General features: G+C 53.7%; 1 protein-coding gene across 1 annotated transcript; it reads left to right on the plus strand.

Annotated features, from left to right (window-relative positions):
* The first annotated feature begins 858 nt into the window (after nt 1–858).
* Nucleotides 859–26,710, plus strand: prr12b (proline rich 12b). Its single transcript, XM_030376479.1, is given in 17 exon segments — nt 859–1,182; nt 5,577–5,734; nt 6,222–6,386; nt 7,824–12,559; nt 12,846–13,082; nt 14,132–14,206; nt 15,753–16,752; nt 17,057–17,118; nt 17,120–17,905; nt 19,269–19,385; nt 20,631–20,764; nt 21,122–22,014; nt 22,682–22,801; nt 23,239–23,336; nt 23,562–23,693; nt 24,328–24,423; nt 25,384–26,710. Coding segments are annotated over 17 exon segments (9,030 nt in total). The 5' UTR covers nt 859–1,099; the 3' UTR covers nt 25,522–26,710.
* Nucleotides 26,711–27,105: the final 395 nt, after the last annotated feature.

The raw sequence follows: 27,105 nt of genomic DNA on the forward strand, positions 1-27,105 counted from the left end.
GCCGTATCTGCAGTGTGTGTGTGTATTTATGTGTCTGTGTGTGTGTGTATATATGTATGTATGCGTGTCTATATATGTGTGTGTGTGTGTGTGTGTGTGTGTGTGTGTGTGTGTGTGTGTGTGTGTGTGTGTGTGTGTGTGTGTGTGTGTGTGTGTGTGTGTGTGTGTGTGTGTGTGTGTGTGTACTGGGTGAAGAGAATCGTAGGAAGGGAGGGAGTGTGCAAACGCGCGAGCCAGCCAGCCCAGTCATTCGTTCTTAAAAATGGCGTCTTCTGAACAAAATGACCGAAAATAGCTCTACTACAGGGCCTCCGTGTTGTCCTCACATCAGGCTACACACCCAACGCGGAACATGGCCGTACCACTAAAACTTGTGTCACACACGTAGGACAAATCCAATATGCTCACTGCTGGCCCCTTATTAAACGTGCGCCGTTGTCATAAATGAAAAAAACATTTTACGTTTTTAGTTTTTTTTTTCTTTGTACAGAATTATACCAAGCCAGTCTCGTCGCCCGAGCCCTTCAAGCTCATGCCTTTAATTTAAAAAAGGCTCTGAATGCGTAGTTCGCTACGCTACAGAAGCCCATTGCGTTCGGTGGAATGTTTCGTCTGAGCATCTGATATTTTAGCCCGTAACCGCCTCCCTCCGCCATCAGCTGAACCGGCGGCTCTGTTGAGGCAGACAATAGACATTGAAATATATAGGGGGCGAGAGGAGGGAGGGAAGGAACCGGATTTTTGTGGTGGTGGTGGTTGGTGAGACCCCCCCCCCCCCCCCCCCCACCACCACCATGTCCCCACCCACCACCCACCCCCACACTCACTCTCTCTCACTCGGTCTCTCTCTCTCTATCCACCCCCTCCTCCCCTTTCTGTATCCTCCAGTTCCCCCTCCTCCTCCTCCTCCTCCTCCTCCTCCTCGCTGGTCCCAGTCTTGAGGACTCGCTCGTGAAACGGGAGAAATAAACAGATACGGAGCAGAGGAAAAAAAAGAGGACCGAGGGAGTGATAGCGTGCAAGAATTCAAGGCATATCCTCCCACCCCCTTCCCCCCCTTGAACAAGGCTCCATCTTCATCACCTCAGTATTCTCTTTAATGGATAGAAATTATCCTGGTACTGGATTCGGTGATTTGGGCGCTGGTACGGGATGGAGTTACGAGCGATCGGCGAAAGCAAGGTAAGCGTTTGCTGCCCCGTGCATGAGCAGCCCAGACTACGCTGGATGCATAAATATGCTTAGCTTGCTCTAACAATGCCCATGCCGATAGAGGCACCGCGATCCACGCTCCCACCGCATTCGCACCCGGTCGACACGGTGGCTGTTACATTGTTTGCATCTCGCAGGTATACGGATCCGTATTGTCATTAACAGGGGGGGGGGGAAGCGGGTGTCTCGAAAACGCAAGGAATGCGATCGAGGGGGTTAACACATGACACGGAAGGTATACCCAGACAGAGGAGAGGAGGGCGAAAAGAGGGGGATGGGTCGGTGGATGCCGCTTGCAAAACGTATTATCAAATATGAAAGAACAATATTAGATATGGTTATTGCGCTGGAATTCACCCACCCCCAACCCCCCCATTTAACGCACGGCCACATACGTGTTTGAGTACAAGGCTTTGGCACAACGACCCTGATTTCATGCCTTCAGATGCGATTGATTGGTGGCTCAGTAATTAGCAGTACAAATCAAATACATTTGGCAGTGCGATGCACAAGAGCTACTGCACTCTCGGCAGCTGGCTGGTATCGTTACTGTAGCTAGTAGCTCGCTGTCTCGCATCCTACGTGTTTTATGACGGAAACATTACAGCGTCGAGTCTGCTTTCTCGTCACATTAAATGACATTTGTGGTTTTGATATCGATGTGGACGAATCGATCCGCGGCACGCACATGCATTATTGAATGTTTATATGTGAAATGCATCATGCCCTTCCTCTCATGCATCATGTAATTACAGAAGGCACATATGCAAATAAGAGCAAGTTACATTAAAACAATCCGCAGTCGCTAGGTATGTTTATGTTGCATGATTATTACCCCTAATAAACAGGAAAACGACAAGCTTTCTGACTTAACGTTACATTATGGCACTTTGTCATGACACGTGTGACTGGGCTTGTATTAGTTACGGGAACATTAATTGCTATTATTATTATTACTATTATATGATATGACAGGACCACTCCAGGCGTAACACCATGGTGTTACACGTGTTAACGTTGTTAGGTGTGGGGCAGACACACATCATATAATGCTAATTACTTACATTCCACGTTAGCATCCGGCTAGCACTAGCAGTCTCCCCTGGTTATTCTAAAAGCACCTTTATTAAACCGCTGGTGATTCTGCACATTTTATTGACACACCAAGGCGTCCCCAGGACATGTAAAGCGCATATGCATTCTTTATTTTTTGATTAAAATTGAGGAATGGATTAATTTGACTTGAAAACAGTTCGCTCGTTTTAAGATTAGCCCTGGCTAATTACCGATAAAGACAGCCATAGATGGAGTCATAAGCTAGCTGCCGTCTACGGTCACACCGCTGGCTAGCGACTAGCTAGAGGCTAGCTATCAGACGGGGAGACCGATTGGTTTTCCTCCCGCTCCCGCAGATTCCATATACTTCTTTACATTACAGCAGCCGTCGATTCGGTCTAATAAAGCAAACGTTTACGTTCATGTGCATTGTCAAAACGCTGGGCCCGTTCCAGCTATGTTGCATTAGCTACACCTCAGACTCGACCCAGCTACACATTTCTAGTCTCCTTGACAACCGAATCAATCTCGCTACAGTCTGGAGTCCTGTGTGGGGACTAGTTCATGCCTTGCATCCCCTGCCTGCAAAATTCACTTTCATTTCTCATTTGGTAAAAGCATCGTGGCAGTGGATTTATATTCCGAGAACGTTTATGTTCCCTGATATCTGTCCCCTGATGAGGCAGGGGGAAATAAAACAAGAGCGATCCATTGTAAACGTGTATGCACTTTATTAGGACCATGTTGATCAATTTGAGCACGTGTCTGTCTTGTCTTAGGTTTACCAATTTGTGTTAGATTTAACCCATTAGGCCTTTGTCGATTGCCCGTGGATGCTCTTACATAGTAACTGAACTCGCACACGCACACACACACACTCTTATCTCTTTTAGCCACTTGAAGATTATAAATTTTCTTCATATCCTGGTCGTAACCAGAAAACAATTGCATCAATACCTTAAGGGGGTTTCTCACATCGTATACTTTAACTGTATACATGCCTCTTTATGATGTGAGGCGTTAACCCTACCATTAAGTATTTAAAAAAATCATAAAGTGTAAAATCTCAGCAGTATAATTTGTAACCCAGAAGTCTGGCCAATTCTAATGGAAAATGCCTATGCATGAATAGATATTCAATCCCAGGTTAGCTGTATTATAGTTTCTACTGCTGATTCAATTTAATGCTCACCATGTCACATTACAAAGTCAACACGGAGTCAGACAGTGAAATATGAACACACACACACACACACACACACACACACACACACACACACACACACACACACACACACACACACACACACACACACACACACACACACACACACACACACACACACAGTTATAGGTATTTCAGACACATTGGATTACACAGCTTGATTACCCTTTCAAGCATGCACAGTCAAACAAACAGAGACCACCAAGAAACATTACAATGGAGTCAAAAAGGTCCAAATTAATTATTGGAACTGCCGTCTATCAAAAGGGCCTAAAGCGTGGAGAACAATGGGGTGCATTCGGGAAAACACTATTAGGAGTTCATTTATAAGAGGACTCAGAAATCACACTAAATCACGTAATCAACTTGTGGAAATTAAATTTAAATGTCACGGCTCGTCCAACTCCGGCTGATTCTCAGGTAGAGGCTTGGGACCGCTGTTGATTGGACCGTGCGAGTAGAGAGAGGAGGGGGGGAACGCAAGCCATAAAAACGCAGTACCTGAAATGATGGACCACTTCTCACGAGACTGGGGATGTGCTCAGTACTCAGACCGAGGCGGGCCATAGGGGCTCATTCAGTCCAACCCCACACCGCCTCACACCCAGCAAAAGGCTGAGTCACGAGAGCCGTGCGCCCCTCGTTCTGTCACTATGCCTAACTTAACGGCCCACGCTGTCGCCAGCACTCACAGCCCAACAAACATACAAAGACACCTGTTCTCTGGTACAAACACCAACAACCAAGCAGCAAACACAGGATGAAATGGTGCTGGTTTAACCTCAATTTAATAGCCAACCATTATGGTGCTTTTACTGATTTATGCTTGAATAGTGATGAAATGATAACCCGATTTATCAGTCAGATAAGATTAGTCGATTTAATCATTCACCAAGTGAAAATATGAAACGCTTGCAGTTTATAGCAGCAGAAATGCAAATAATTAATGCTTCATGTTATACATTCTAGTAAATTACGTAGGACTAGGTCATTTCTGTAGATTTGGTCCATCACTTATAATTGTCATTTTAAATTATGTGATTAATTTAATACATAATAATAATGAATAGGTTATCTTGCTGTACCCCCATACTTGGAATGCATTTGTTACACTAAACAGTGCGGTTGTCCAACTAATCAATTAATTAAAATAACATCTGCATGATTTTAATTCAGAACCCAAACTCTAACCATGACAAATTGCACCTGTTACAAATTGATACATAAACCTAATGACTAAAACACCAAATGTGAACCTCTCAAAAATCAATATAAATATTTAGCATATTCTATTAGCTTTCAATGACAATGGTTGGATGTGATTCTTTTCATATTCCTCCTTTCTTTTAATTCGTTTTATTGTTTGAAGTCAATAAATACCTATTATTGAAGCTTGTATGTTGGTTAGAAGGGCAATCCATCACCTGAACCTGAGGGAGCTATTGTGTCATGGAAGGTACTTCGCTCAGGAATCAAGATTTGTATCTGAAATGTATGTGGGTATAGCAAAGCTGTGGATTCTCTGTTTTCCATCTATTCATATGCTCAATACATCCCTCCACTCTCATTGCTCATCTGACAATATAATGTTTAATATTCCGCACAATGACTTTGTCGATAGAATTATAGCAATTGCTGTTATAGAGGAAAAAAGAGCTCTGATGAAGTGGCTTTTTGCTGGATCTACAGTGTGCTCTCCCCTTCGCGAAGCAGCTCACGCACACAGATCAATCTTGGACCATTGTCAGTTCTGTCGCTCTGGTATTGTCATAGTTATACCAAGGGACTCTCTCCCAATTCTCCGCCTGCCTCATACGACAATTTACCGGTCACCTTTTGAAAGCGTTTTCGTTAAGAGGGAAAAATTACTTGAACATATATTTATAAAAATACCTTTGTCCACCTTTACCCACACGCTCGTCACTGAGACTTCACTTGAGACTCAATAGCCCCCCCCCCCCTCACAACATGGGGCTTTCTGTTCAATTATGATTTTCATTTGGGATTGGGTATTGATCCGGCTTAAAATATGAACCCTGTTTTTCTGTGTGTCCTCCCCCCCCCCCCCCCCCCCCCCCCTCAGCCTGGTGTACGGCAGCTCCAGGTCCTCCCACCCCGACTCAGAGCTGCTCCACCGCCAGGCCTACGGCAGCCCCCACCCCCTGCAGGGCTATGCAACCAATCACCATCCAGGGAGCGGGGGACAGGGCGGAGCCTGGGGGGCAGCTGGGCGGAGCCTAGGTGAGGCCTGATAAAAGTGTGCGCTTCGTCCGTAGAAATAACAGGTCTGGTTCCTAAGTGGTTGCCTGGTAACAGCCGGTATGGGGCTGGTGAATCCAAAGGGTTCAATTTTCATTCTATGTTGCCGGAGACGTACATTAGCCGTCAATCACAACGTAGCGTGTTCCAAGACGAAAACATCTTTTGTTGAACTGGATAGATTATAAAAAATAAAGTGCATAACGACAAAGGGCTCTTACACATCATGTGCCACATTTCATCTTTCTTTTTCTATTTAAACACCTACCTAGCACAATGAGAAGCTATAACGATATTGAAGAATTCTGTGTTATAACGCCTATTCCAAATCGTATATCGAGCGTGGAGATACTATCCGTCTCTGTAAAGATGTCTTGTTTGTTCTCTGCTGAGCTTGGACCGTTGTACTCTTCCCTCCTCCGGACTCCTTCCTGACTTTCCTCGTGGTTCTTGGGATGTGCTCCCCCAGGGTTGTCAGGACTTTTTGACGCCGGCCTTCACCACCATGGCAGCCCTTCGGGTCACGACCCGTCCGTCATGAACCTGATCTCGGCCCTGGAGTCCCGGGGCCCCCAGCCCCCTCCCTCCGCCTCCTCTCTCCTGTCCCAGTTCCGGACTCCGTCCTGGCAGTCTGGTGAGTGGGCGTTTGCTCGGGAAACATGTCCGTCTGGGTTTTTTTGGTTTGTTCAAATAATCCCAATATGTTATTAAAAATAAACCAGTGCATGTGTGGTAAGATAATGGCCTTGTGGGCCTGCAGTTCGAGGTTATTCATGTTGAAAACAGGCTGAACAATGGGCTAAAATTGTATGAAATTGTTGAAACCAACAAAGAGATGTCCTTACAAAACGATAAAATACAGCCCTCAGTGCATATAGCTTTAGTTGTGGAGAAGCTATGGTTGCTTTGCAACAGTAAGAAAGGGAATAAAGGCTCTACTTTAACCAAAAGGCAGTGCAGTGTGCATCACGGTTTACAGCCTGCAGAAGTTATTGTGGGACTGGCACCAGAGCCTGGTCAATCTTTGCAGATATTGAAGATTGAAGATTTATTATAATCAAGTGAATATAACATAACATAAGGTATGGCGAGTGTATTCAATCTAGTCCGTGATGTAAGTGTGTTTGTACGTAAAAGTGTATGGGTGTAGTTGTTGTCAGGTGTAAACATACCTAGGATACAACTAAACCAACAGACCAAAGGAACAAACAATAAGGGGTGCCTCCCGAACGAGAACCACCCTGACACTGGGCTCACAGGTCTACTCAAATAAGCCCAGCTCAGGTGTTGTCAATGAGCTCGTTAGGCTCCCCTCGTTAGGGTCGTGACAGTAACATATTGATTACTGGTTGCTGGGATGTTTACCTAGTTGAGGACTGGAACACAGTTGTTACAACTCCCACTGTCTAGGGGTACCAGGGGAGGTAACGGGTGTTAAAATTAACCGGGTTATGGGTGTAGATGAAGAAACAATTCGTGAGTGAAACAATAAAGGAACGACAACAGCAACGGATAAGGTTGAACATAGGTTTAATGGGGCTGATTGCAAAAAACACAACAGCAACATACGACAAAGCCAGCGGGCCTTGGGACTTGAGTGTTGCCAAAGAAAAGAACCCAACAAAACAAGCTAAGCTAACAGCCAATACACACGTCCGCTAGCCTAACTAAACTAAGCCAAAAGTACAGCGGGTAGCAACACTCCTAGCCTAGTGTTACTAACAAAGAAGAGCACTACGTGTAAATGTATAGACGCCGCTGTCTTACCTGTCCCCAGGCCGCAAGGTAACCACAAAGACAAAAGAAACATGGGGGAACTAACAAAGGAGGTCACAATTGGTGCAAGCAGGGTGAGAAAGGAAAACTAGGGGACTATATATGTATATCTCTTAGATATGTATATAATCAAAATGCTCTAACCATGCCACAGCAAAACCAGTCCACGAACCACGAACGGGACAAAAAGGAGAGTGTAAGGGACGAGTTAAACTGGCTTTTATGTGACTGACCCACTGCAGTTGGCATCGACCCCCCCCCCCTGACCCTCCCCCTCTCCCCCTCTGTCCTCCAGCCATGCACACGCCGGCCCCCGCTGAGCTCTTCATCTCGGGGTCCCTCCCCGGCTCGGGCTCCTTCCCGTCGTCCTCCGCCCTCTCGGCCTATCAGCACCCGGCGCCCTTCTCGGGGCGCTCCTTCACCCCCTCGCTCTCCCTCCAGGACACGAGCACCTTCAGCCCCACGTCCAACGGCCTGCTGTCCCCCCACGACCCCCTCCTCCACATCAAGCCCCCCCCGCAGCCCGGCCTGGGCTTCGACCGCCTGCTGTCCTCGCAGAGCGCCTCGGCCTACCGGGGCGGCCAGGAGCCTCCGGGGCCCCCCCAGTCCCAGGGCCCTTCGGGGCCCCCGGGCCGCCACCTCTCCAGCGCCCAGTTCAACCTGCTGTCCTCCCAGCTGCAGGACCAGTCGTCCCAGCTCTACAACACCTCCATGTTCTCGTCGGGGCCCCCCCCGCCCCAGGCCCCGCCCCCTCAGGAGCGCGCCGTCCCGCGGCAGGACAGCGTGATCAAGCACTACCAGCGCTCCTCGGCGGCGCAGGCGCAGCTGCAGAGCCCGGGGCCCCACCCCCTGCAGCACTACCTGAGCTGCGGCGGCCCCCCGGGCTACCAGCAGCTCTCGGGCCACCACCACCGGCACGCCGCGGTGTCCTGCAGCCCCCTCGGGGAGCTCAGCCCCTCCTCGGACCCCAAGCCCTCGTCGCGGGCCGAGGCGCAGGCCTACCGCCCCGCCGTCCCGGCCCCCTACGCCCCCGCCTCCGCCCCCCCCCCCTCCGCCTCCTCCTCCTCCGCCGCCGCCGCGGGCCCCAAGCCGACCAAGAGCTCCGGCTCCAGCAGCGGGTACTCCTCCTCGGGGTCGGCCTCGTCCCGCACGCCCCACACGCCCCCCTCCGCCTCCTCTACCTCGTCATCCTCCTCCTCAGCCTCCGGCGGCGGCGGCGGCGGCGGCGGCGGTTCCTCCGCGTCGGCGCCCTCGCGCCAACAGCCCTCGTCGCAGTCGGCGCCGCCTCCCCCCCCGCCGCCGCCCCCTCCCGTGGTTTCTTCCACTCCGGTCCAGCAGGCGGCGCCCAAGCCCTGCCTCTCTGCGTACGGCTCCCCCGTCACGGCGGTGAAGCCCAGCGCCGGCCTGCAGGGCCAGACCCCCCCCCAGCAGCAGCAGCAGGCCCAGTCCTACTCCCCTAACCAGCCCCCCTCTGCACACATTGCACAGCCCTACGGGGGCTTCAACTCGCCGCAGGCCCAGGACCTGAGCTCCGGGACGCTCCCCTCTGGTGGGAAGGGCTACGGCGGCCTGGGGCCGGGCGGGCGCTCGTTCTCGGCGGAGGTGGTCTACGGGGCCGACTCCAGCTACGGCTCCCTGCAGGGCTCCCTGGGCGGCGCGGGGAGCCCGTCCCTGGGCTACGGCGGGGCGGGGGCCTCATCAGGGAGCGGCGGCGCGGGGCCCGGCGCGGCGGCGTCGTCGGCCGGGGGCGTGTCCTCGGGGGCGGGGGGCGGGGGTCCTCCGGGGGGCAACGGTGGCTCTTACCACATCCCCGACTCCAGCCCCTCCCCCTCCGGCAACTCGGCCATCGTCCGGCCCGGCCTGCACTCCCCCGCCCCCCCGCGCCCGGCGCAGTCCCCGGGGGGGGGGGCCGGCGGCGGCAACAAGTACCTGTCGTCGGTCCTCTCCCCGGCGTTCATGTCCTCGCCGCAGGGCTACCCCGACGGCCGAGCGGCTCAGAGCCAGTCGTACCACCCCTCCTCCTCCTCGTCCAAGTCCAAGGCCGAGGCCGACCTGCTGGGCGTCGAGCGGCCCCAAGAGGAGGAGGACGACGACGAGGACGACTTCCTCATCCAGCACTTACTGCACGCCCAGAGCCCCGTCCCGCACCCCTCCCAGCACCACCCCCACCCGCCCCCCGGCCAGCCCGCGGCCCAGGCCCGGGACGGCGGCTCCAAGGCGCTGCCCTACGACATGAACAAGGCGTCGGAGGAGCGCTACCACCTGCAGAGCGTCATCCGCACCAACAGCGCCCCCGGCGGCGGCGGCGGCGGCGGCGGCGGCGGCCTGGACGGCCAGGTGGAGATGTCGCTGAAGAAGCAGCACCAGCAGGCCAAGTCGGAGCAGAGTCGCGTCGGGGCGGACCCCCACCCGCACTCGAACCCCCACGCTCACGGCGGCCACCCTCAGCACCAACAGCAGCAGCAGCAGCAGCACCACGAGGGCATGGGCTCGGTGGTGCACTACGGCAGGGGGGACCCCTACTCACAGCACTCGCAGCACCCCCACCACGGCCCCCACGTGTCGGCGCACCCCCAGCAGCAGCAGCACCCCCAGCAGCACCCCCAGCAGCAGCACTCGCAGCACCCATCGCAGCACCCCCAGCGGCCTCAGCACCCCCAGCACGGCCAGCACGGCCTGCCGCACCCCCACGGCCACGCCCACCCCAGGGAGCTGAAGAAGGGCCCCGACGCGGCCGAGCTGCCCTACCTGCGCAAGACACCCGACGCGCAGCAGCAGGCGCGGCAGGGCCAGGCCGCCATGTCCCTGATGGACGCGCCCGCCGACCAGCCCGTGCCGTCGCACATGCTGCAGTCCGTGCTCTCGCACACCACGCGCACCAAGATGGACCCCCAGCAGGCCATGATGGGCTCCGGCGGCGGCGGCGGCGGCGGGGGGAGCTCGGGGGTGGACCCCCACCCCCAGAGCCAGTCCTCCCAGCTGCAGCTCCAGCTCCAGTCCCACGCCATGGAGGCCCACTACGGCCGGGGGCCCCAGGCGAGGGACCAGGGCCCCGGCGGGCAGAACTCGGTGTCGCCGCTGGACATGCTGGAGCGCTCCCTCTCCCGGACCAACAGCAGGGACAGCGGCGCCCTGCCCGAGAGGGGCGGCGGGCTGGGGGGGGGCGTGTCCGTCGGGGGGGGGGGGGAAGGCGCCACCAGAGAGAGACACCGACAGCAGCAGCAGCAGCAGCAGCAGCACCGGCTCCCCCCGCACCTCCACCCCCAGCAGACGGCCTCGGACCTCCACGACTTCCTCTCCGAGCCCGACATGATGTCGGCGCCGTCGCACCTCCACCACCTCGGCGGGCAGCAGCAGCAGTCCCACGGCCCACACAGTGCCCATCACCAACCCCAGGCCCACGCCCACCACCAGCTCTCGCACCCCCACGTCGGCCACGCGCACGCCCACCAGCTGGCCGCCAACATGGCAACGTCTCAGCAGCAGCAGCAGCAGCAGCAGCAGCAGCAGCAGCAGCAGACCCAACCGCGGGAGCCGGAGCCACAACTGGCGCATTCCCAGTTAGATCAGCTTAAAGAGCACCAGTTTGACACTGTGAGCCCCGTGGGCAAAGCAGGACCCAATCAGACTCAGCAGCAGCAGCAGCAGCAGAGGTTCGTACCGCTCACCTCCATCTGCTTCCCGGACTCTCTCCTCCAGGATGAAGACCGGTCCTTTTTCCCCGGGATGGAGGACATGTTTTGCTCGGAGGATTACAAGTCGAGCTGCGCCGGGGACTCCGGAGCGGGCCAGGGCGTCCAGGAGTCCCAGGGTCGGGGGCAAGGCCAGGAGGCCATGAAGGCATCAGGGGGCGGCTACGACATGATGGGTCACCACGGCGACCAGGGCTACGGACAGTACTGCCACGGCCTCCCGGAGACGGGCAACGGAGGCATGCACTTAGACCTGGACGCGCTGAAGAGCCACGAGCTGCCGTCCACCGTGAACACGGAGCAGCTGGGCCTGATCCAGTCGCAGGCCTCCAGCCTGGGCATGGCGGGCTCGGGCGTCCCCGGCGACGGCTCGGTGAACAAGATGATGGGAGCGCTGCCGGGACTGGGCGGCGGCGGCGGCGGCAACACGGGCCCCGGCGGCCTCACCTCGCCCATCTTCTGCTCGTCCCGGCCCAAGAAGCTCCTGAAGACCAGCTCCTTCCACCTGCTGAAGCAGCGCCGCGAGCCCCCGGCGGCGTCCAAGAAGAACTACGCGCAGGAGTACGAGTTCGAGGACGACGAGGACAAGGCGGACGTCCCGGCGGACATCCGGCTCAACAGCAGCCGCCGGCTGCCCGACATGCTGCCCGACCTGGTCTCCAGCTGCCGCAAGGCGGGCGGGACCCCCGGCGGCAGCGGGCTGAGCCCCCTGATGGGCGACATGGAGTTCTGCCACCCCACCGCCGGCGGCGGCGGCGGCGGCGGCTACGCGCCCATGGGCGCCCACCCGCCGCAGCTCCTCCCCCACGAGGGGCCCAAGAAGCGCGGGCGGAAGCCCACCAAGCCCAAGCGCGAGGGCCCCCCGCGGCCCCGAGGCCGGCCCCGCATCCGCCCGCTGCCCGAGCCGCCCTACTGCCGCGGCCTCCTGGGGGCCACCGGCGGGGAGACCAAGAGGGGGCGGGGCCGGGGCCGCGGGCGGGGCCGGCGGGACGAGGGGATGCTGGAGATGCACCGGGACATGGCCAAGCCGCCGTGCCTGCCCTATCACCCACAGCAACAGCAACAACAACAACAACAACAACAGCAGCAACAACAGCAACACGCGCCGCAGCAACACGCGCCGCAGCAGTTCCACCAGCAGATGCAGCACCAACACCTCCATCACCAGGCCGCCCCCCCGCCGCCGCCCCAGCTGCACCACCACCAACACCACCACCTCCATCAGCAGCAGCAGCAGCAGCAGCAGCAGCAGCAGCAGCATCTCCCCTACCCCCACCACCAGCCGCCCCCCCAGCACCAACAGCACCCGCAGCACCAGGAGCCCATCCGACCCATCAAGGTGGGCCCAACCGCACCCACACATTGCTTGATTTTGTCCCTCCTCGTGGGCGGGTGATATCCTAGCTACTGTGTCAAATAGCGATGAAGGTGCAGAGTAGAATGACGTGAGGTGGTTTTGGTCGACGTTCAGGTAGCTGTGGTAGTTGTAGCCTTCGGTCATTTACATTTAGGGCACAGCAGTCATGACCTTCTGTGTAACCTCCTTCATGGTCCTCCTGTTCCCCTCGTCCTGTGTTCCTATAGTCGTTGACGAAGCCCCCCCTGGCCCCTCCCTGTGTTCCCAGATCAAGCTGCCCATCGCCTCCATGCCCTCGTCCGACGCCCTGCTGCGAACGGACTCGCTGTCCAGCAACGAGCCCGTGCTGTCGGACGGCTCGGTGGGCTCGGCGCCCTCGCTGGGCCTGAGCCCCGGGCCCCCCCCCAGCATGGACATGGGCAGGGCCGACCTGAACCCCAGCCACGAGAAGATGATGAAGCAGCAGCAGCAGCAGCAGCAGCAGCAGCAGCAGAAGGCTCCTGAGGTGAGCCACCGGGAGGAGGGATGTCACCGGGAACAACCCCTGTTTGGTGTCCACTCGGGGGGGGGGGGGGTGTTTGATAGGACTCCTGGGGGTTTTAAATGAACATAGCCCTACCAATCTGGGAGCCTTCTATGGGGAGTGTGTTCGAGGTGGTACTGATGCTGGTGATACGCCGATGTGTATTGCGGCGGCAGAAGAGACACGGGCCAATCATTAGCTGTGCCGCCATATGCTTATAATGTGGCAGGGCTTTCATCTGAAACAATTGGTGTCTGCACGCTTTTCAAGTGTCAATATAGTGGTAAGTTACACACCGCCTCGTATTATCTCTTTCTCTTAATTTGAAGAGGCTGGCGAATCGTCCTAGAAAAAAATGTTTTCTGGGAAATCGCAATTTCTTTTTTTTGTTTTGTTTGAGCTGGCGCTCGGTGATGTGTGACCCAAGCCGCGAGTTTTCACATTTCTGCTGTCAAATTATACACAAACAGCAAAACAGCTTGAGACACGGGGAGCTGAGGAAATAATTATAAACGGGATTGGACAATATCTTTCTGTAATTCCGGCTGGTGATTTCAAACACTGCTAGAAGAATTGGTTCCTGCCTTCATTTGAACAATTGTTATGATAAAAAGAAGCTTGCTTTTGGTTATTACATTATCATAACATATCATATAGAGTCTGCAGAAATATAAAAATATATTCACACGCATAAAAAGTATATTTTCAACCTTTTAATCCAATCCTGATTGACAGCCCGACTGATGGCCACAATACAATTTCTTAACAATGGGTTCGGAGAACAGAGGCTACACCATTTGTAACTATTCACTGCAACACGTGAATAGTGCCACACTGGATATTCTTCTTCTTCTTCTTCTTCTTATCCCCCCCCAGGGGGGGGGGAGTGATAAGAAGAATATCCAGGGTAGCACTGCTAGCATGCCACCAACGAAGTACACCAAAAATCACACATATATATATATGGTGTATATATATCCTATCTACCCCATTGTGTGTCTTCATTCTTCCTTTTGACCCCTCTGCCTCAGATGACCTGGGAGAGGGAGATGGATGAGGAACTGACCCCCGAAGCCTGGGCCACCATGCAGAAGCTCTCGAGCACGGTAAGCCCCCCACACACACACACACACACACACACACACACACACACACACACACACACACACACACACACACACACACACACACACACACACACACACACACACACACACATCGACACACACTCATCGACACACACACACACACCACCCAATACACATTCACCACCAGCGCACCATAAACCCATACCTAACCTGCAGGGTCATCTATAATTCACACACTCACATATTCAAACTTGGCGAGGGGAGGGCAGGGTTCCCTCGAGGGAGGGGGGACAGGGGGGGGTGGACCTTATTTATATCCCGGGTGAACTTTAAGGTGGGAAAAAGGGGTTGAAATCGATCAAACGGAAAATCCTTCGGGTTGCAGCCGTTTCCAAGCAGCTCGGAGCGTGGATCTAACGTAGATCTCCGTGACCCCACACGGCGGTTGCTGGTTCTGAACGCCGTATGTGTTGTTATGTTGTTTTGCTTTTCATTTGACGTTCTTTGACATACATTAGCGTTTCGGGCCGCCAATAGAGGGCGAGGGGGAGACTCTATAGTCCTGAGTGACAGTCCGCTTTCTCTGACTGACAAAAGGGGGAGAAAGGCAGAGAGGAGAGGAAGGCTGTTGCCAGGGTAGCTGTTGCCACGGTTACCCGATTTTTGATGGTGAGCCCTCAGCTGCCCCCTGCTGGTCGTGGAGGTGTATTACCGTTATTGTCATGGGACCAAAATAACATCGTAGCACACATAACACCACATAACTGGAATATCCGTGGTAACATCAAATGTGTAGTCGCATCTTATTGGATACATAGTCACATCTATCTCTATCTGCCATATAGTTTCTATCTCTGGGAAAAGTTTTGATATATTCTTCCCACATGCTCCACCATCAAACATACTGCGTTCTCGGTTTTACTTTGAGCTCTTAGCTGCCTTGACTTCTTTTGTTTATTTATCTGTTTTCTTGTCTACATATTCACCTTCTCCTGAAAGTGGACTGTACTTTATACTTTGGCTGTACTGCGAGGCTGGTTTTTAGCCAATCTAGGTAGCATTTGAGTGTTGCAGAGAGAGAGCATAAAACGGCAGAAGCGGGCAGGATTTGGAAAGTAAACAACTCGAAAAAAGCATTTACTCCCTCTCCGCTCCTTGGTTAGCTGTTCCTGTTGCATGCCAACACCTGTGGAGAAACTATTATAACGGCGTGTGCATGTGATTGACAGGCGAATTAGATTCCCTCCACCAATTAGGCATGAGATTCCCTAATTGGTTCGAAATAGGGTAAGGGTACTTAGTACTTAATGAACACAGCGCAATCCACTCACTCATACCTGACGGGCGGCCACGGCCTTTCTAACACAGGCCACTCCAACGATAGCTATTCGATCTGACCTGCAGCACCTTCTAACTGACTTCACAGTCTTATGATCGACAAACGTGATCCCACCGTACCATCGGTGTCATCCCCATCTTGACCTGAGCGCTAGTCTTCATCAGCGTGAATGCGTTCCTGTCGCGCCTGCGTCTCTTACCCCCCGTGGCGTTCCCCTCCCTGCAGACGGAGGACAAGGCCCCCGAGCTGAAGCCCGGCTTCGTGGCGTCCTTCCTGGACTTCCTGAAGACGGGGAAGAAGCAGGGCTCGGGCCCCGAGGGCGACGACGACGACGACGACGACGAAGACGACGACGAGGAGGAAGACGAGGAGGATGCGGGCGGAGACCCCTGCTCCTCCCTGAAGGGGGGGATGCGCCCGCTGTCCACGCCGCCCCCTCCCTTACCCCTGCCCCCGCCGCCGTCGCAGCAGGAGCAGCAGCTCGCCGCCGCCTCCGAGTTCGGCGAGGCGGGCGGAGCATCTGCCGGCAACGGTGACGGCGACGGGGACGACGGGGACGACGGAGACGAGGAGGCGGGCTCCCTGGGCCTCAGCGGCTGCCCCAGCCCGGGCAAGCGCCTGGACGAGGAGCTGAAGAGGAACCTGGAGACGCTGCCCTCCTTCTCGTCGGACGAGGAGGACTCGGTCAGCAAGAACCAGGACCTGCAGAAGAGCATCTCCTCGGCCATCTCGGCCCTCTACGACACCCCGCACTCGCTGGCCGCCGCCATGGCCGCCGCCGCCGCCGAGGCCCAGGCCCCGCCCAGCCCGCGGGCCCCGCCCCCCCTCAGCCCGCCCCTGCCCCCCACGCCGCCGCTGCTCACGCCGGCCAGCGCGGGGGAGGAGGAGGTGACGGCCGTGACGGAGGAGGAGGAGGAGGAGGAGGAGGAGGAGGAGCGCCGGCGACGGCACCACCACCACCACCTGGACGCCCTGGAGGAGGAGCTGGAGATGGAGCAGCAGCAGCAGGAGCAGAGGGCCAGGGGCCCGGAGGAGAAGGAGGAGCAGCAGGACGGGGAGCCGAGGGCCGCGCAGGGAGAGGGCCCCGACGAGGAGGAGACGATGAGGAGACGAGGAGAGGAGGCCAGCATGGAGGAGGCCTGGAAGAGAGGCATGGAGGAGGAGGAGGAGGAGGAGGAGAGGAGGCTGGCCGACTTCCACATGCTGGAGGTTCCTAAAGTTGAAGGTACTGTCTAGATGTCTATCCGTCTTCCTGTCTGTCTGTCTCCATCAGTCTGTGTGTCCATCTAGCCAGCCTAACGACGAAGCCGTATGTACACTCAAGGGCTGATTATGGTTCCCCGTCGACGCAACGCAAGGGCCTGACGTGCGTCGACGTGGAACCATAACCGGCCCTTGAGCTCCGTCCCCTGTCGTCCGTACAGTAACAGTAACAGTACCACTGAGCGTGTTGCCGTCTTCCGGTTACCAGGCAACTGATCAGCCTCTCTGCATCCTTGTTGCTCCCCCTCTCTCCGTCTCCCCCCCAGACTCCCCGTCCGCCCCCCCAGTGCTGGCGCCCGTCCCTCCCTCCCCCTCCCTCTCCCCGCCAGCTGCCTTGCCGGCTCCCCCGGCCCCCCCCAGGCCTGACGAAGAGGAGGAGGAAGAGGAGGAGGAGGAGGAGGAAGAGGAGGAGGAGGAGGATGAAGAAGAGGTGGACGGCGAGCCCGGTTCCTCCTCCCCCACCGACGGGTCCCGCGGGCCGGTCCGCAGGGTCCCGCCCCCTCCCCCCCCCCACCGCCGCCGCCAACCCCGCCCCCTTGGCCGCCAACGCCGCCACCGCCGCCGCCGTGGCGGGCTCCTCCCCGCCCCCCTCGGCCTCCCCCCCGGCCGGGGCCACCTCCCCCCTCTCCGTCCCGCCGGCGGCCGCCTCCGTGCCCCCCCCCTCCGCCACGCCGCCCCCTTCCTCCTCGGAGCAGGACCACGACCACGAGCAGGAGGCGGAGCTCGACCCGGAGGCCGACGCCCCCGAGCCGGACGAGGAAGAGGACCGCAACGACGAAGACGAGGACGAAGAGGCGGCGGCCGACGTCGCCGCCGCCGCCGCCGGCCGTCCCGCGGTCGACCGCCCGCCGCCCGCCTCGCCCTCGGCCTCCTCCTCCTCCTCCTCGGCCTCTTCGTCGGCGGCGTCGTCGCCGTCGCCGCCCCCGTCCCCGCCCACGCCGGAGGAGGAGCCCCCGGCGTCCCAGCGGCTCACCTCGCTGCACCTCGCCAAGAAGCAGGCGGACGCCGCCATCGCCGGGGAGAGCGAGGAGGAGGACAGCGAGAGCGGCGGCGAGGGGATCTTCAGGGAGCGCGACGAGTTCGTGGTGCGCACCGAGGACATCGGCACGCTCAAGGTAGGCGGGGGCGCCCGGAACAAACTGGAGAGGGGGCGCCCCGCTGGCGCGCCCGTAGAGCGCGTGCAGGGCGGGGCGATACGACCAAAACATCATACCCCCATACAGGTCATTCATATCCCGATCACGATATATATCAGGATATATATCACGATATATATATATCACAATATATATCACGATATATATCACGATATATAAATCACGATATATATATCACGATATATATCACGATCTAGCACATTTTCTGTAAATTCAATGAAGAAATAGTTTATATAAAGTGACCACATGGAAAGGCCCATTTCGTAGCCCCTCTTTTAGGTACGAGCTCACCTTGTCTAGGCTGGTCGTGGGCGTCCTTCTCCTGCTCAGAGTTGTCCCGTTCACTCTCCTCCATGTTTGTTTGTGTTGCCTTCGTGTGCCGTGTGGGAGAATGTAAGGCGGCGTCCAAATGACGTAAAATATTACCGTGAAGAGTGTGATCTGCGACAAGACGATGTAAACGATAGAGCATAATATGAAACGATAGACATTTTTATATCATCACACGATATATATCGTCATATCGCCCAGCCCTAGCGTACCATATAGGCTCCGCCCTCCCCTCTATCTCCCATACCTCTCTCAGCCCGTGTCACGTTCAGGGCTATTAGGTCATGCCTCCACGTTCCTTTCATTTTTAAAAACACATTTGTCACCCTGTCTCACAAAAATACCCGCCCCGGTAAATGGTCAGGAATAGGGAACACTTTGTTCCCTGACATGGTGTTGACATGTGTTGGTCTCGCTCGGTGTCGCTCGGTGTGTATATGTGTAGCCGATCTGATTCAATGCCCAAAAGATGCCGTTGGTTTTATTCCAACAGTGTATTACTGTTGTATACCAGTAAAACCTTTTATATTTTCATCTGGTCACCCTGCTGGTGCCAGTGAAGACACTTTTATTAGTACTGTAATTGCTTCTCAACTCCACTTACTTCCATCAGGTTTAGGGGTATGCAGTCAGAAACTTAAATTGACATTACCTGCTAACCCAATTGCAAAATGAACCATTTAATAGCACGCATTTAACCCGTAGAGGGCCATTTGAATCCACATTTACACTGGATGCTGCGTCTTTAAAACATTGAAGTTCAGATTTGGATCAGGATCAAATCCCTCCATATCACTGCTATGTATTTTGCTGCCAAGTTGACTTACAGCTATTTTGTGTGTGCGTGTGTGTGTGTGTGTGTGTGTGTGTGTGTGTGTGCCTGTCTGTCTGTCTGTCTGTCTGTCTGTCTGTCTGTCTGTCTGTCTGTCTGTCTGTCTGTCTGTCTGTCTGTGTGTGTGTGTGTGTGTGTGTGTGTGTGTGTGTCTCCCAGCTGGCTCTGCAGACTGGCCGTGAGCCTCCACCCATCTGGAGGGTGCAGAAGGCTCTGCTGCAGAAATTCAGCCCTGAGATCAAAGACGGACAGCGTCAGTTCTGTGCCACCAGCAACGTGAGTAACAGCGCTGGGCTTTGACTGGCAGCCGTCCATTCCCCCACGCCGTGAAGCACTGTAGGCTGCCGCTGCTCTCCTAAAGGGAATGATCAGTCTTCCATAAGCCTCTTTCAAATACTGCAAAATAACAGGTGTTTCGTTATGCTCATAGATACAGCGTTTGAGATGCACCTGGTATTTGATTGAATATGTACTTTTTAATATGCAATTTCAGAAAAAATTGCAGGGTTTACCGCAAAAACGTAATTTTCGTAATTCTTTAATTTTTTTATATGTAATTTCAGAAAAAATTGCAGGGTTTACCCTGCAATTTTTTCTGAAATTACATATAAAAAAATTATGAAAATTACGTCTTCAGTACTTGTAGAAATGTACCGTAGATTGAAGCATAGTAGGGCTGTAGCTTTATGGCGGCTGATATATGTTGTCTGTAGCTTCTTGGGTTCTTTGGGCGGTTGCCAGGGTGTTCTCGTCGGTTGCTAGGATGTTCTGGGTGGTGTCTATTGTGTTCTCTTTGGGTCTTTATCTTGTTCTAGGTGGTTCCTGGGATTTAATTAGGTGGTTGCTAGGGTGTTTCAGATAGTTGCTAGGGTGTGCTAGTTGGTTGCTATGGTGCTCTGTGTGGATATTGCTGGGATATTTCTTTTTATAGTGTTCTTGGTTGAAAGGTATAATCATTTAAAAAGTATGAATAGTACGATGTATAGGCCGTTTGTACAGTAAGGTAGACAGTAAAGAATGAATTTCTCATATAAAGTATGAAGTATGTTTTCAACAGATTTATAGATTTCAGTGTGTGCTTGTGGAGAACATTTTACGTTTCTCTTGTAAAAAGTGTTAATACCATTGCTTAGAAAATTCCAGAACAGAGAAAAATCCTGTGCGTATATGCTAATTTATGGGTTTAAAGTTGAATTACTTTGAAAGGATAAATAGTATAAATGTTTTGTTACAATTCCATACAGGTTTTGATAGGAAGGCACATAACGTTGTAATTATTTTTCTATCATAAAGTATGAAGGAGGGGTTTAGTAGGTAATTCTTCGAAGAATATCAAAATAAAAGTATGCCAGGGAGGTATAAAAAGCAGGAAAGTGGTTTTAAAAAACAACCAGGAAACACGATCACCAAACTGTTGTTTCAGTACAAACTAAGGTCAGTCATTTATCATCAAGACTCACGATGCGTGTGTCTCAAATACCGAGCAGTAATTCATTCTTCTCTCTATCTCCCCTCCCGCAGTACCTTGGTTACTTTGGCGATGCCAAAATGCGATACCAACGGTTATACGTGAAGTTCTTGGAGAACGTCAACAAGAAGGACTATGTGCGCGTGTGCTCCAGGAAGCCATGGCACAGAGCAGGTCTCACACTGAGGTGAGAACAACACAACGACCACACCGCCGTGGCTCGGCTCCTCTCATGCACCCGGGCACCGGGTAGCAGACTGAAGGTGAAAACCATAAGCCTCTTCTGACGCCTCAAGTGGGCGTGTCCAACTGGATGAGTGACACGCCCACTTGTGATGTCAGAAGAGGCTGATTTTCAAAACAGCTTGTAATGGCTTATCACACGCACACCTGGTGGTACAATATGTCACCTTTAACGACCCTTTGCAAAGGGTCTGTCGGGAACAACCATGACCCTTTGGGATTATTAAAGATGAATTCTTCTGAGTGTGAAACCCCGTCTTACCCCTGTTGACTGACGTGGCTCCCCTCCTCTCATTGGCAGACGGCAGTCCCTCCCCAAGCCCCCGCCCACGGCGCTCAGCCAGACCCCGCCCCGCGTGGAACGGGACGAGCGGGAGCGGCTCCGCGAGCGGGAGCTGAAGGAGCAGCGGGAGCGGGAGCTGAAGGAGAAGGAGGACCGGGAGAAGGAGGAGCAGGAGCTGCGGGAACGGGAGCGCAAGGCCAGGGAGCGGGAGGAGCGGGAGGAGAGGGAGCTGAGGGACAGGGAGCGCAAGGAGAAGGAGCGGGAACGCCGGGAGCGGGAGCAGAAGGAGAAGAGGGAGAAGGAGAGGGACCACAAAGAGCGGGAGCAGAAGGAGAAGAGGGAGAAGGAGAGGGACCACAAAGAGCGGGAGCAGAAGGAGAAGGAGCAGAGGGAGCGCGACCGGAAGGAGAAGGAGCAGAAGGAGCAGAAGGAGCGGGAGAAGGAGAAGGAGAAGGAGCGGTCGTTGAGGGAGAGGGAGAGGAAGGAGCGCGAGCAGAGGGAGAGGAAGGAGCGCGAGCAGCGGGAGAAGGAGAGGGAGAGGAAGGAGCGCGAGCAGAAGGAGAAGCTGGAGAAGGAGAAGGAGCGCCGTGAGAGGGAGAAGGAGCAGAAGGAGAAGGAGAGGCAGCGGGAGAGGAAGGAGAGGGAGGAGCGGGAGGAGAGGGAGAGGAAGCGGCAGGCCTCCCAGGAGAGGAAGAGCGTAGGAGGAGGAGGAGGAGGAGGAGGAGGGGAGCGCGGCAAGCCCAAGGGGGAGAAGAGGGAGGCGGAGAAGGTGACGGAGCGGCCCTCCAGGGCCCGGGGGCTGAAGGACAAGGCCGAGCCCCCGCCCAAGAAGAGGAAGAAGTGGCTGAAGGAGGTGCCCTCCTCTTCCTCGGACTCCTCCTCCTCAGCCGACGGCGCCAGCGACGACGAAGGTCAGCAGGGAGCGAACGCACACACACACACACACAACCACACACACACACACACAAACACACACACACACACACACTCACACACACACACACACACACACACACACACACACACACACACACACACACACACACACACAGAACAGCACACACAGAACAGCACACAACAGAACTCCCGCTGCTCGTATCCAGACGTATTGATCACACAGGAAACAGGATCCTAAAGTATTGATCTGAAAGGTGACTTATTATACCACCCGGTGTGAGTGGGATTACCAAGAAAACCGAGCAAACGATGCTCGTCTATCCAGCATCAGGTGGACACGCCCACTGGTGACGTCACAAGAGGCCGATTTTCAAAAGGTCTTGTAACGGCACCTGGTGGTACAATGTGTCACCTTTAATGAGTATCTGGCACTTAACTTGTGTTTTATGTACTTAATAACGCGTGCATAGAACTAAGTTTTAATTTATCCCTTTGAAACGGCTGGTTTAAGACCATATATGGTGAGGAAGTGGCAGTAAACATGAAACAAATTCGTTCTCCTCAGGATTTCTGGGTAAGGCCTTTTGTGAACCGGGTCGCGATGGTTTGGGGAACATTGATCTACTGGTCAGCTGACATCACTCGTGAGCACGTTTGTATTAAAGCCCCTCCCCCCCCCAGGCGCGCTGCGCGGCGGGCTCAACAGCCGGGCCATGAGGGAGAGGTTCCGGAGCTACGTGGAGATGCTGGTCAGCACGGCTCTGGACCCCGACATGATCCAGGCCCTGGAGGACACGCACGGTGAGGGGGGGGGGGGGGGGGGACCATGTTGTAGAAAGCTCCTTCTGTCTGTGTGAGGTGGTCATGCTTGTGTGTTGTGTCTGGGTGTTTCGTGTGCGTTGTTGTGTGTGTTTGTGTGTCTGGGTGTTTTGTGTGCGTTTGTGTGTGTGTGTGTGCGTGTGTTGATGTGTGTGTGTGCGTGACTCTGCGGCCCTGGATGGGAAACACTTGTTTTGTATTATTTAATCAAGGTTGGGTTAGTTAGCTCGGTAGTTAGTTAGTTATTTAGTTAGTCACGTATTTCTTGGTTTATTGTTCTGTAATGTTTATTTAGCTACGTGTACTTCAGTTCATTTAGTTCTGTTTTAGCTTTGTTGAGTCCACTCTTCAGGTTAGTATGTTTGTGATGGCTTCTCCCTCGTTGGTTCTTATCCGTTGAGCCGCTGCTTGTTCCTCAGACGAGCTGTACCTCCCTCCCATGAGGAAGATCGACAGCCTGCTCAACGAGACGAAGAGGAGGCTGGTGAGAAGAGCCAACATGAACGCCCAGCACCAGGTAAACCAACAAGTGGGCTCCGGTTCACAGCCTGTCTTTTCTACGGATTAAACCATTCGAGCATTTAAGTCACCTCTAACAAACGCACACACGCACGTGTTGACCCCACACCACGAGTACGGACGAGCGTCGGGACGATTCAGAGCCCCTCAGTGTGTGAGCGCTGCTGTGTGAGCTCCCATTGGCCCGTCCTGACCTTGTCCCCGCCCCCTGCCTCGTCCCCAGGAGACCCTGCACGTGTTCCCCAAGATGACGGCGGACCCCCTGGACTCGGGCTCCGTCAAGGTGCACCTGGGCGGGGAGGGCTACAACCGCAAGACCCTGAACCGCGTGAAGCGGAGCGCGCCCAAACCCCAGGTGAGACCCCCGTCGAAGAGCAACGCCGTCTCTCGTCCCCAGACGGAACGCTTTATTTCATCTTTATTGTTGAATTAAAGATGCTAAGACGATCTGGGAGTCGTGACAACAGAAGAGCACAGAAGAGCGACCGGTTCTTAAGCTCAACAACCAATTGGACGTCCCGCACCCTCGCTGGTCCCGCCCTCCCCGATGTTTCTCGGTCATTGTTGCATTCACGTACCTGTGATTGACAGGAAACATCCGGGGAGCGCACCAATCCGGGGAGAGGTCCCCTGATTGGTCGGCTAAGCTAGCAGTTACAAATCTAAATGTGCTCATTCAGAGTCAGGTGTGCAGTCCACTAGAAGAGATGTTCTCAGAGCGTTTCCCGCTCGAATAGCTGACAGATGGTGATGGCACTTGTAACTTATGACACTCAAATAAAAGCTCTGGCACCTAAACTTCCTATTTTATTTTGCTGCTTTTCTCGACTGAACTTATGCTGTCTTTCAATGCAACCAATTTGAGGGTGCGATTAAAATATGTTCACTGTGCGTCGCCGTCTTGTACAGATGTGACTTTGTACATCACATCGTATTGCGACTTTCCAGACTGACGGATCTATGTCTCTCCCTCTCGGTCTCTCTCCCAGGACCTCAAGCTGTCGACGGAGGCGTGCCGGGTGTACAGCCTGTACCACTCGCTCCACCACTACAAGTATCACACCTTCCTGCACTGCAAGAAGGAGGTAGGGAACCACTGGCCCACCCGCCCACGCACCACTGGCCCATCCGCTCGCACACAGTAGATCTCTATCGTCCATTTCTGGAAATTTGGCTTCGGCTTCACAATAGAAAAAGTAATGACATTAACTTCACAGTACAAATGTACAAATGGCATGTTGATTTTGGTCCAGAATTACTTCAAAAATATAAAGATGTTTTAATCCAAAAATAATATTATATTAAAAAAAATGCTATAAGTCCAGAATTATTACAATTTAACGTTCTTATTGCAATAATCTCTCAATAAATTATCTTAAAGCTTCTCGGACGCCTCATATACAGCATCTCTCATTATGACAATCATAAATAATGAGGACAAAAATGATGACAAAATGGACACGGGTCGACATGGCAACGTGCCAACCCTCAAACATTCCACCTTTACGTACCTCAAAGGCGATTCGAGCCACATGTGTTTTGAGTTTCTCCTCGATTGGCCACACGGTTGGGAAATCGCAATGCCGTGGAATGTCGGTAACAGTTGCACGAGAGACGGAGATCCCCGTCGTCGAAAAACCCCCTCGATCTCTCGCCTTAGAAACGGTATCATTAAACGTGATTTACAACGTTCTCCCCGGCAACGTAAACTGCCTCCCTATGGTTGCTACGCCGCCGCCCATTCACTGAGATCATGGAAACCTGAAACCATGTGTGACCATTTGCATACCAGGCAGTGACCTCCCCTAACCCCCCCCCCCCCACCCCTAAGTCTAAACAGGATGTGAGCGTGTTTACTTCCCTCTGAGTAAACCGATGACTTTCTGGAATCGAGACTCCAGTAGCCTCCACTCCCCAAACGGTTGCAGAATGTAAGCATGGCTCCCAGTGTCATAACCCCTGCAGCCCACCCCTTGTCGTCGTCCCCCCCCGTCCCCCCTGGTGAGTGGCGTCTAACCCTGCCCGTCGTCCGCCCCCTCCCGCAGACGGACAGCATCGAGCAGGCGGCGGAGGAGGACCCCGGCCAGGAGGAGGTGGTGCAGCAGTGCATGGCCAACCAGGGCTGGCTGGAGACCCTCTTCACCTCCTTCATGGAGCTGCTCACGCTGAGCGCGAAGGCCTGAGAGGTGGAGGAGGAGGAGGAGGTGGAGGTGGAGGTGGAGGTGGTGGAGTACGGCTTGTGAAAAGACATGAGCTCTCCCGATCCGATCCGGCAGTATTTATTGGATGGTGCGGGGCTGTCCCTGGCAGAGGAGTACGAGTATTAAAGAGGCCATGAACCGCTGACTCAGCAAGTTTTTTTGCGGACAATAAAAAAAAAAAAATAGTGAATGTGTGATGACGAGTATCAGGTCCCGTACGAGGACCGCGGCGACTTCGGTTGGCACGATTAAAAAAAAAAAAAGCGAAGAGATATTTTTTTTTTTTCATTGTTGTTTGAGATGTGTATCGACAAATACACACACGCACGCATTCACATACACACACACACACACACACACACAGACAGACACACAAGCAAATTCACACGCGCTCACACCGACACCAAGAAACCGACACATTTAAGCGCTATAAATATGTATTAATAACTATGGTTTGTATAATTTATACAAGGACATTTTTAAAAACTTAAAAAAAAACTAAAAAGGACCCTCCCGGATGTGGGATTGTTTGCTGTTATTATTTTTGAATAATAATGATAATGTTTTATTGCGGTGCGCATTAAATGAGCCGCCAGGCGCCTGCCAGACGTTGTCTAGCGGGTCAAGTAAAAAAAAAAGAGACTGAAGATGGAGAAGGGACATGAAGGGTCTCACAGGACTGCGAGGAATTCCCTCATTTCTGTCAGCTTTAATAAGAAAAAAGATTGAGGGGATAATGTATTTAAATCTATGCTATCTGTGTTCTTTATTTGTTTGTTCTCCAAAAGACGGTGACAGAGGAGAGAAAGCAAGGGATTTTTGTCTGGGAAAAAAAATAAAAAACTTAAATTGGCCGTCCATTTCTAAAAGAAAAGTATGGCGGTGGGATGATTTAAAAAGCGTTAAAAGTCTGTGTTTACAGTTTGTCCTTTTTATCTGTTTGTTGTCCATTATGATCATCATTGTTATTGTTATTAATATTATTTTCGGGGAGTTTAACTTCTTTGTGTAAACTCTCATGCAAATCTTTTGTTTGGTTTTTGACCTGTAAATATTGTACAGCTGCTTCAGTCTCTAAATTCCCAGTTCCATTTCTGTACATGAACTTCCTGTATTTGACAAAAAGGAAATAAATCCGTTAAAACGATGGAAATGACCATGAATAAGCCAATGCCTGTGTGCCTCATCTCATTTCACTTACTCATGTTGAAATCAGGTCAATATATTTGTTGTTCAGTGGTAATGTTGAATATGCTCGTATCCTAAATAACAGGTGTCAAATATTTTATGGTCGGGGAAGATCTCACTCTGTGTGTCAGATGAGAGAGAAGACAAACAGAACTGGTGTCGTTAAAGTCTGCTGTTTAACGGCCTCTATGTGAACGAAGGCCGTTCTCCTGCTCTGCCCCTCATGCCTTCGGTTCCTGTGCAGATCGGGACTGGTTGCTTTGTGAGGCGAAATGAACCGCTGACTCTTCTTTATCTTCTTAATACCAGAGCACGGGACGACATAATCATAATCATAACCATCATCCTTTATTCACTATTAGACAGCACATTTGGGAA

Source organism: Gadus morhua, chromosome 2 (assembly GCF_902167405.1).
Source record: "Gadus morhua chromosome 2, gadMor3.0, whole genome shotgun sequence".
In the NCBI taxonomy this organism is placed as follows: domain Eukaryota; kingdom Metazoa; phylum Chordata; class Actinopteri; order Gadiformes; family Gadidae; genus Gadus; species Gadus morhua.